Source organism: Vidua chalybeata, chromosome 1 (genome assembly GCF_026979565.1).
Source record: "Vidua chalybeata isolate OUT-0048 chromosome 1, bVidCha1 merged haplotype, whole genome shotgun sequence".
In the NCBI taxonomy this organism is placed as follows: Eukaryota; Metazoa; Chordata; class Aves; order Passeriformes; family Viduidae; genus Vidua; species Vidua chalybeata.
This window is the reverse complement of record NC_071530.1, coordinates 49,537,293-49,547,968: the sequence shown is the minus strand read 5'-3', so window position 1 is coordinate 49,547,968 and position 10,676 is coordinate 49,537,293. Positions and strand designations below refer to the sequence as shown.

The 10,676-nt window shown below is 39.2% G+C and overlaps 1 protein-coding gene across 1 annotated transcript in view; it reads right to left on the bottom strand.

The window, feature by feature from the left end:
• Positions 1–5,039: 5,039 nt before the first annotated feature.
• SUSD5 (sushi domain containing 5) overlaps positions 5,040–10,676 on the bottom strand; it is a 42,216-nt gene continuing 36,579 nt past the window's right edge. Inside the window, exon 5 of the mRNA XM_053947352.1 lies at positions 5,040–8,457. Coding sequence (XP_053803327.1) covers positions 7,178–8,457 — 1,280 coding nt within the window. The 3' untranslated portion in view covers positions 5,040–7,177. The remainder of the gene's footprint in view (positions 8,458–10,676) is intronic.

Sequence of the window (10,676 nt, the reverse complement as noted above, 5' to 3'; positions counted from 1 at the left end):
GATTCTTCACCCAGAGGGTGGCTGGGCACTGGAACAGGCTCCCCAGGGAAGTGGTCACAGCACCAAGCCTGACAGAGCTCAAGAAGTGTTTGGACAATGCACTCAGGCACATGGTGTGACTCTTGGGGTGTCCTGTGCAGGGCCAGGAGCTGAACTCCATCATCCTTGTGAGTCCCTTTCAGCTCATAATATTCTGTGATCCTGTGATTCTATGACAGCCAATAGCTTCATCTTTGATACTCTAGCATTCAAATCCAGAAATCCCACCATTAAAGGGTGTGGAGCTGGTTAGAGATGGATGTACATCTACATTTGTTTAACAGCATTTTTAGTTTACATTTTTGCTATCACCGTTTACCAAACTGACTTCAGAGCTCTGCCAAGCTCTGGCTGTTGCCTGGATTTTTGTTTCTGTAGTGCCCTGTGGTGTCCCAGCTCCTGTGTGCTGTCTGTAGGTACTGCAGCGCAAAGGCTCCAGAAGTGATGGTTGTAATTCAGGTTCTTGAGCCCAAGGTGTCCCATGACTGTATGTCCTGTGTGGAAATAACACGTGCATAAAACTCCTAATCAGGTGTTGCCTGTTGGTGGAGCAAGTAGCATAGACTGCAGTACGTACAAGATGAGAGAAAATAAGATCCAATTTGTTTTCCACCCAGAATTATTTCTCTCCAGTTAAAGAACTCCATTCCCCTTTCTAACACTAATTGTCTGAGATTCCTATTGTTTTTTAAAGAGCAAAGGACATGGTAAAATTCTGCCATTTTTTCACTCCACCAGTAAAAACTAAGCACCAGAGTTACCTGTTTTGTGATTCATTTGACTTTAACAGATTACAGTGGGAGCTGTTACGTATGTTTGGTGCCTATAAACCCTGTTTTTTTCCTCTTCATTGAACTGTTTTTCAATGGTTATTGCAAGTCTCTCAGGTGTTATCAATTTTCTGGCAAGCTTGTGATTTGGTCTTCAAAGCTTCCTTACGTTCACACATTTCCTCAGCTCTTCATCTTGCAGCTAAACTCCCCTCCCATTGTGCCTTCTCAGGTGAGGATTTCATGATTGACTAAGATGTCCATTAGCCAATAATTTATTTTTCTTAAGCCTGGTTAAAGTAAGTCTGATGTCCTTTACCATTCAATTTAACTTGAGGAGGCAACTGATACTCTTGCGGCCTTGTGAGATGGCACTGTGATCCCTTTTTTGTTTTCAAGTGTCTGTGGATTTTTTTCTGGCTTTCCTAATTTCCACTACTTATAGTCCCAAGCCAATTCCATCTTAATAAGTACAACTAATTCTCAAACCCTTGTTCTTTTCTAATGAGAAAACAGTTCTTCAGTATTTATTGTGGCTTTTTAAAGAATTCTCAGGTTCTTTTAACTGATTTTTCTTTTCCTGCTGCTATTGTTAAATGCCAACATTTACATGTAACTGTAATAACTAAGTGTCTCTTCTTCCACTTCTCTGATCCTGCCAACTCTTCTTGGGAGGCAGTGGGAATATTCTTGCCTCCTTTCTGCCACCCCAAATTCCTGCAGTTGTGAGTCTGCCTCAGATGTTAGCAGCTTCTGCCTAACCGGATGGGATATTTAGATTTGTCTCCACTTTTGGCAGTGTTTACAGTGTGATGATGATGCTCATGGGAACATCATCTTGCTGAACGCACCATGTTCATGTGACAGGTTTGAATGCAGCATTGGTACTGTGTCTCTGTCCACCTTGGCGGTAGTATTGCCTGTTGTAGAGCTGTACAGCTACAATTTTAATAATATTCACATTTCTAACAGCAAAGCTGGCTATCTTGGTAGCTGCTGTTGGCCTCTGATGCTCTGTCAGTGCTCACAAGGAAGTCTGCAATAATTCCATCTGCACGTTGTTCCATCACCACTTAGAGGCGAATGGTGGGTGAAGTCTTTCTTCTGGCAGATTCCTAGCACAAGAGTCTGCATGCATGTGAGTCCTGAGTTTGTTTTCTTATTGAATGGGGTGCTGCATGACCAGGAACTGCTTGGAAGTGGAAGGTTAAACTGAGTCACAAACAGTGTCACACTGAGGTAGATATTTGTTTAGATGAAAAACACAACCACTGGCTGTCAGGACAGTGTTTCTTATGTAAGCAATAAAGCTTGGGTAAGGGAAGACATGCACAGGTTGAAAATCAGTGCGTTTCACAGACTCTGCTAAGAGAATAATCCTTTTCAAATTAATGCCTACTCTTATTGATAGCAATTCTTTTTATTACTGGCTCCTTGCGAATTCATCCTCGCAAATGGCAACATCCATTAAAAAAGGAAGAAGGATGGTAGTGATTTTTCTACTCAAAGCTTAATTATGCTCCAATAAAAGAGCATTTCAGGCTCCATATTTCTGTGCCTCGGCAATTCCTATTGCCAACAAAATCAACTATGAAAAACAAATACTTTTAGAATGATCACTTCTGGGCAAATTCAAAGGGAATACAAATGTCCTGCTGGGCCCTTTCATTTGCCGTAGCAATCCTGCAAGCAGATCTTTATTAGTTCTGTTGACAGGGCACGAGCCAAAAGCAAATTCAAATTGCTCCGTTTTCCAGGGCTTTACTGCTTTGGAATATAAACCCAAAAGTTAGTCAGTTGATGTTCTTAGTTCACCCAAAGAGCCCATCCAACCAAGGAGGTGTCATTTCTCTATGCTTTTCAGACAAACTATCCCCCTGAAAATCTGATAGTATGTCCTGCTTTACAAAGTTCTTTCTCAGTAGACTGTTGCCATCAATACCCACCATTTATCTTCACATCCTTTACAGTGAATTATTGGTCTGGATTGATAATGGAGGCACACTTAGAAAATCTTTCCATTTCAAGGGAGTCTTCCTGAAAAGGGGTTTAAATAGCGTACAAATTTTACAGCTCTGAAAATGGAGTTGTGATTAGACAAAGATTTGTTGGATTGTAAAAGTACAAGTGTTTATTATGGCTGGTACTGAGAATAAACAGTTGCCTGCATATGCCAGCTACTATGGAAATATGTTTTTAAGTTCTAATGTGAGCTGTAAACCAAAGCTACTTCAGTTAAAAAAATTCAATACTTAAACTGTGGGGAGGAGTAGCCAGTGCCAGAGAAAACATTCCCATTTAATAATGTTTGAACATAGAGCTGTGATGCAGTTTGTAGCAAGGCAGTGAGAAAAACCCACAACTAATCCTTCATTGCAGCTGTCTGAACTTTTGGTCGTCTGCCATACTTTAAACAGCAACTTCTTTTTCCTGGTGACTCAAGACTTGAATGACCTAGTGTGGAGAGTTTAAGCTCTGTACAAAAAAGGAGTTAAGTAAGAAATAGCCAAAGTAAGTTGAGTTGCACACCCCAGCAAATCAGGGGTTTGTATCTTAAGTCCTCTTCAGTGCCTAGGAGAAAATATTAAAATAAATAGATACATTTTTATTTATTTATTTTTGGCAAGGAAATATTCAGTGGTTTAGGCATCCATCTCTCCTCCTTCCCCTCTTCTCTCTCCTTAAAATACTGATGTTATATGGAAATTAAATTCTGTAGAGAGTTTGAATTTTGAAGTTTATAAATGCTAACCTTTTCTATAGAAAAACTTTCTAAGTTTTCTTTGATTATTCTTAACTTCTTCTTCCCATTGATATATCTCATGGGTGGGTCTTTTCAGCATAATGAAGTAACAAATATGCTTTTTCTTCCTGATAAATTATTTGGCAAAGTTATGAAACTTGCTTACTTTCAAGTGGAAATAGTCAGAGAAGTAATTTTATATGGCTGTTAACTTTAAAGGAAAATAAAAAACGGGGTTTCTGCCTTTGCCCCATTCTCACTATCACTTATCTGAAAAGGTTTAAACACTTAAGTATTATCCTGAGCTGGTGGAAACCCTGTAGTTTGACAAGTCTTATGATAGTGTAATCATTTCTTATTAAGGGTAGTTTTTAAATGGTCCTTCATAGCTACATATTCTGATGTTTTGCTGATATGTATTATGTTTTATCTTTGCATTACAAATTATTTGGTATTAAAAAAAGGTAAATAATTGAAGAAAAAAATCAATCTATGCTGGATCCAATGCCCATGGCAACAAATCTCCAGTATAATAGCTTTTGAGGTATAGTAAGCAATAAGGCAGTACAACACAATAACCACATATTGCTAGGACAAGCACAGAAATTGAGGGAATTTCAGCCCGAGAACTTAGCAAACACCTAAAATGCATGAAACCCAGTGTTTCTGTACAAGGGGGAGCAACCTGGTTTTGGTTGCATGGGTTTCAACCCCCAAACACTGCCTGTAGCTGTGATGTCACAACCCACAGTGTCACTTTTCAGCCTGCTGAAGCAAACTTGTACAGTCTCTGTCCAGACACCGTAGCATAAGGTGTGTATGAAATGGGGGCCAAGTTAATAGGTTAACAAAGGAAAGGAGAGGAAAGGGAGATGATATCCCAGTCTTGACCCCAGTGGGAAAATTCTGACAAGCCTGTTGTAATATGTGGTTTCCCTAGAAGAGAATTATACATAACTTTTATCACAGAGTACCAGATCAATGGCTGGATATCACCATCACAAAAGCACTTCTGGTATTCCCCCCATTTTTTTCCTCTCCTGATTTCAACATGCAGCTGGCAGTTTCAGCTTTGATTTCTAATTAATTAATCTCCTACTCTATTTTGACCTTATCATGTTAAGATTTCATATTCATTGTATGATGTGTGTATTTTTTGCCATTCCCATTATCTGTGATTAGCCAAGTTTCACACACAGAAGGAAGTTAAATGTAAAATTGAAGAGCTGTTTATCCCCATCTGTTTATTAGTCTTCCCAAACTCCCTGGTAAAGTGAATAGAAACAGATGATGCTACAGAGGAGGATGGATGCTCTAAAGCAGAACTGGGCTGGCAGTCTAACTAAACATTTTTTAGCTAATATTTTTAATATCAAAGCATCTTCTACAAGAATTATGAAAGTAACAGGCCTATCTTTTCTCCATAAACTTGTGGGTAAACTGGATGATTTGCACAAAAACACACGCAGACAGTTCCTTTCCTGGTGTTTTTGTAACTTGAGTTTTATTTAAATACCTCCAAAGCATTATGTTAATGTACACTTTCTTCTGGTTCATGAATAGTAAGTGTTTCTAAGTCTCAAATAAGATCCTTGTACAATTTGTGTTTGTAATTATATTTTGAGTCTCATTTTTACATGTTCACTTCCTGGGACAAATAGAATTGACTTTTCATTTAGAATCATCCTACACAGAACTGTAACACCTACTTGCACCTTTCAGTAAAGCAATATTTTTAATGGATGTTCCTGTGTTTATTTTTCAGCATATTTCCATGGGATTACAGACGATATGTTTTAGTTGAGTTAACAGTCACCATAAAGTTGCTTGGTGTGAAATCCATTGTTGGGTTTTTCTTTTTTAACTGCTTTAAAAAATAGTTTACAACAGAAATTTTGAGTTATTTCATAGTGTAGAATGCATTAAAAGCATAAAGTCATGCATATGTCAGAGACATATTTACAAATCTGTACAGTTTCTGTCATTTTTATTTACTGTGGCTCTTGCCAGGCAACAAGATTCAACTCTTACCCCTCTGAGGTGAAATTCTCCAAGATAACCCATAGCCATTGTCTAAAAGTGCTTTGTTTTGCTTACCAGCCCTGAGATTGATGGCTGCATGTAAGATGGGCCCAATTCTGCACTCCATTTCATAAAGCCTACCTTCCATGGAGTTAGAGGTGATTACCACTGCGACTCAAGCCAGAGCATGGAATGAACTCCACCCAGGCACCTTTTCTTACTCTTTGACTAAGGCTGAATGGCAGATGAATTTATTTCTGACCTGCAGATTATTCACAGTTGCCAGACTTCCTCTTGTTCATTCAGAAATGTAAGGAAGACCTCATACTAAGCTTACACGAACTATGCTAAGAGATTCTAGAAAACATGTTCCCCTCTCTTCCTGTTTATTTTCAGAACTGTTGGAGATGGAATGTGCTGTTGGAAAAGCCTCAGTGCTTTTATACCAACATCCAGTCTAGAAGCTGAATCATTTTATCAACTAGATGCAATTTATTTCTTTCCCAGGTCTGCTTTATCTTTCAAACCACAATAAGCAGTATGCAAAGGGGCTGCCCATCTCCCAGAGCCAATGTCCACCCCTCCAGCCAATGCAAGAGCAGAATGGTGAAAAATCAGTCCTTCTACACAGTTCACATGGCAAAAGTATTACACATGGCTTCAGTTGCCAGAGGTACTACTGGCTGTGAATTAAAGTTCAGTATCTTGGTCAGTCAACATTGTGTCCAGAAAGCAGCCGTTTTTATGTAGGGTTCCCCTGGAAAGTGCTTTATTAGTGTTTGGCTCTGTAATGAGAGGCTACTCATCATAACACCTACATTCAAAGGTGCTCTGACTCCTCTCCTGCTCATGCTCAAGGAAGAATGGCACTTACAGTATTCTCTGAATTCCAGGGAAACATCATCATTTCTACAGGAAGATTAGTTATAAGAATGGCATTTCTTCACTAAGGCTAAAAGAACACCTTCCAGAAAAGTAGCATAATGATCCAACATTTGTGGCTTGTTAAATTCACAACATTGAAGAAAATGACCTTAGTAATCATTGCAATACTATCCATTAAAGTCTGGTAGCAAATAGTTTTTCTTTTTAAGACACATCAAGTAATAATTTGTTATGGTGGTTTATCCTGACCAGCTTGGGCAGGTTCCAAAAAAGGAGCAAACACCAAGTGTGTGGTTGCTCCAAAAAATCCTTTTTCCATTCTTCCCTCCTTCTTTTCCTCTTCCACTGAGAACAGACCAGAGGCCTGACCAGCCCTACCATTACATTATAACCAGGTAACACAGAAATTAATCAATTTATTATTAATAGGAGCAAAATGCAAAAGCGGAACAAATTGAAGATGTACTACTGAGCACACTGTGTCCTGCTGGTGTGTCCAAAAGACCCTTGTGATAAAAATGTACAGATTCTTTAGCTCTGAAAAGTTGAATATGCTAGACTGCAATTTCAAAAGGATGAAATATTTTCTGTCTTCTATGTTCTTCTAGCATTCTTTTTTCTTCTGCTTTCTGCACTGCTGGATTTTAGCATCCATGAGTCAAGCGGTTCTTCTAGTATCAGTATGTTTTTTCTTCTGATCTCTGCCAAAGGCCCCTGGTTACACTTTCTGCATTTCGATGTGCTGGTGGTGGTAGTGGTGGTAACAATGATGTCTGGGCTGACACCTTCCATTTAGTTTATAAACAGAATTTTTCTGCTGCCTTTTTTTGAAAAACCACACTGCCAGAACAGCTGCAACCAGTAACAAGGAGAGAAGAATCACTATTACTGCTATGATAGCGCCTTTACTGGACTTGGGACAATCCTCTCCCTCACATGGCTCAGAAGTGGGGGTGGGCTTTTCTCCAAGGCTCTGGGTGAGATTTTCTTGCTCAGCTAATTCCTGGGAAGCTGTGTCAATAATAATGTCTGGAGCTGGTGCAGTGGTTGCTACTTGTTCTGGGTAGGTGGTTGTGTCTCTTGGTTTTGTGTATGGAGTGTGACTGGAGGGGCTGACGGTCACAGAGGTTTCTGACATGGGTGTTTTTAAGCTGTTGATGTCAAACAGCATTGTTGTAGTGGGCTCCTGAGTCACAGTTTCCAGAGATGTAGCCGGATGTTCCCACATGGCATCATCATAACCCCTGCTGACATTGAAGTTTTCCAGACCACTCATTGATGTAAGTGGTGACGCTGTCTCTTCAGCTCCTTCATCATCTACCACTGTTGTTGCTGCCAAAATCTCTGTTAGACCTTCCTCTGGAACTGGGCTGCCATTTCCTGATTTTCTAACTTCCACGTGATTTGGCCGGTCAGTCGTGAGGATGATGTCATCTTCAGTTCCCATCGAACCATCAACTTTATCACCCTCTTCATCATCCTCTACCACCTCTTGTGTTACTGGATATCCATCTAACCACGACTCGTCAGTGATGGCAACTGCATCCATCGCTGTCTTTGTATCATTAGTTGTGAGAATGGGTCCAATGGGGAAATCCTCACTGTCATAAAACATTTTGGCACCAGGTTCGTCATAGACTGTCTTCACACCAATGTGGTTATCACCTTCAGAAAACTGCACTTTAGTGGAATCATCTGTCTCCTTCTCTGGTTTGGGCTCACTGAAAGTTTCTGGTGGAAACCAAAGCAAGTTTTTTTGGCTGAGGAGTGACACAGGGGACTCAGTTGGTGCCCTGCTTCCTTTTTCAGAAATGTCTGTGTGCTGAGTAACCCCTTTGGGACTTACAGTTCTTCCTTCCTCTGAAATTTTACTGAAGGAAAGCTGTATTTGCTCCTGCTCAATTTCCTCTTTGCCATTGCCATGTTCATTCTCAGCAACAGGTATTGATCTGTCATCAGGAAAGTTATCTTCATAGTCAATGTGTGCCTCGGTTTCATCTAGGAAAAAAACCCAAAAAACTCATAAGCCAACATTTCATTCTCTGTCAAAGCACTGAGCTCATTTATTACAATAATCCAAGAAGAAAGGTGCAATGTGAAGTGTGTTCTAGGCAGTATTTTTCATTCTGTTTAATTATTTATTTGAAAAGGGCATGGTCCTTGAGCTGATACTCAATTTCAAGTTTTTTTTTTTTTAAATCACAATAGGTGTCAATGCTAACTGCTAATATCTTACCTTTCCAGATTTAAAAATTAATATAAATAACTCACTGTCTGCAGTTAGAGGACTTCCTTTGCTTATTGTTTTCTCAAACTTTTTCTTTCCCTAGTATGACTCTTTGCAAGATTTGAGGAAAAAATTTCATTTTATTCAATCAAGAAATGTGTGTGGAGAGAAAGATATAGCAAATATTAACCAATTACTAATTGGTAATTAAAAAAAATAGCCAAGACAAAAATAAAAATTGTATAGTAACTTCATCCCTTTTGAGCCAGATGATTTTAAAGAATTATGTTTAGTACCTTATGCTCAAGATATCAAGGCACATTCTTATCAGTATATTGCTTTTCTTCAATCACCTTGGTGTTACAGTGGTGCAATGCATGGGGCCAGAACAGTATTTTTTATTCCATAAGAGCTCTTCAGAGCTGACAGAGGTAGATTCTACCACCAAGGCTGACACTGAGTTCTGCTTGTTTTCACCTGAAGAAAGCAAGATGCACTCTGCAAGGCTAGAAAACTCTGTCTCAAACACTTAAACCCTAACACTTAGCTAACATGATAATCCTGTCTGTTGGTAATCAACTCTCAGGCTTCCAATTTTAAGGAATTAAATGTTGCCACAGAGAAAAGTGAAAAAAAATGAACACAAAACAAAATTGGTAAAAAAACTGAGTGCAAAGAGGGGTAGATTCATTACACAGCTTGGGTTTAATTTAGAAATACTCAACAGACTTACCACGGATAGCAAAATAGACTTAACTCAAAGCACAAAGCTAAATATTTGAATTTGAATGGAATAGTGCATTGTACTTAATATTTCTTCCACTATTCTAAAGCCTTAGCTCAAAGAAAAAATTTCCAAACTAGACAGGGTGGTTGATTTTCAGTTCACACAAATTTTACTCCATAGAAAGTTGATGTAATTTCTGAGATTTATGCTTGCATTAAAAGTCATAAAAAATAGTGCCTTGGGATATGGAAAATAAACTGAATCATGGTGAGAATTTTTCTTTTTAAGAGGGTGTTTAGTCTTTTATGAAGACTGTGAAGCAATAGACCTGGCACGACATGGGAAACAAGAAATTAATAGGAGAACCTGTTTTACAGATCACTGCATTCGTAAGCCCTTATCTTTTTTTGCCTTTTTACAGTCAACCAATTTTGAATTACATTTTCATCTGGGGCCCACCTCAATTTCCGCCTGAGTCACATTCTCCTTGGAGACTGCTACCCAGACTTCTGGCAGAGCCATATTTGGTCTATTCTTAAGAAAGATTAGAAATATTGTGAAACCAGTCCGACCAAAACCACTTAGTGGTGATACAGCTCACACCAGCTCACTTTTTGCCAGAACAGCTTAAGACAGGTGCCAAAACAGAATGAGCATTAGCAAAAGGTATTTTCCTTGGAATAGCGTCTGGGTCTACCAGAAACCAAAGCAGTTATGCTAAGGAAACCCAAATGTGTGTCCCAAATAGCCTGCAGAGAGTTAATGCCTCTGTGAAAACTATCATGTTGGAGAGCTGGATGTTCTTAGCAGGTCCTCTCATCTCACAGGAAGTGCCAACAACAGACCTCTCTCCCTCCTGGTCCCAGTGTTGTCATCTGCTTGTGTAATCCTCTAGATCCTCCCCACCCTCTCCAAAGCAGGAAAAAACTTCTGTCTCGTTCAAGGATGATTTAACAGTCAGGGGAATACAACTCTTAGAATGGAAATCTTCCTGGTAGGACTCTCACTTTTCTAATTAATCCTAAAATCTTTTCCAATAGTATTTCAGACTTTTGCAAATGAATGGAGGATAACTCTGAATACCAAGGCACTTTAGCAACATATTCATGAAGCTCTGCATGGCACTATCCATCACAATGCAGCACTTCTGCTAACTGTCAAACATTAATCTCAATTTATCCCTTCTCTTGCTTTCACTTTAGAATTTTTCTATCGGGCTCTTTTTGCATGGAAATAGTGCATCAAACTATTTTATCCCCTAAT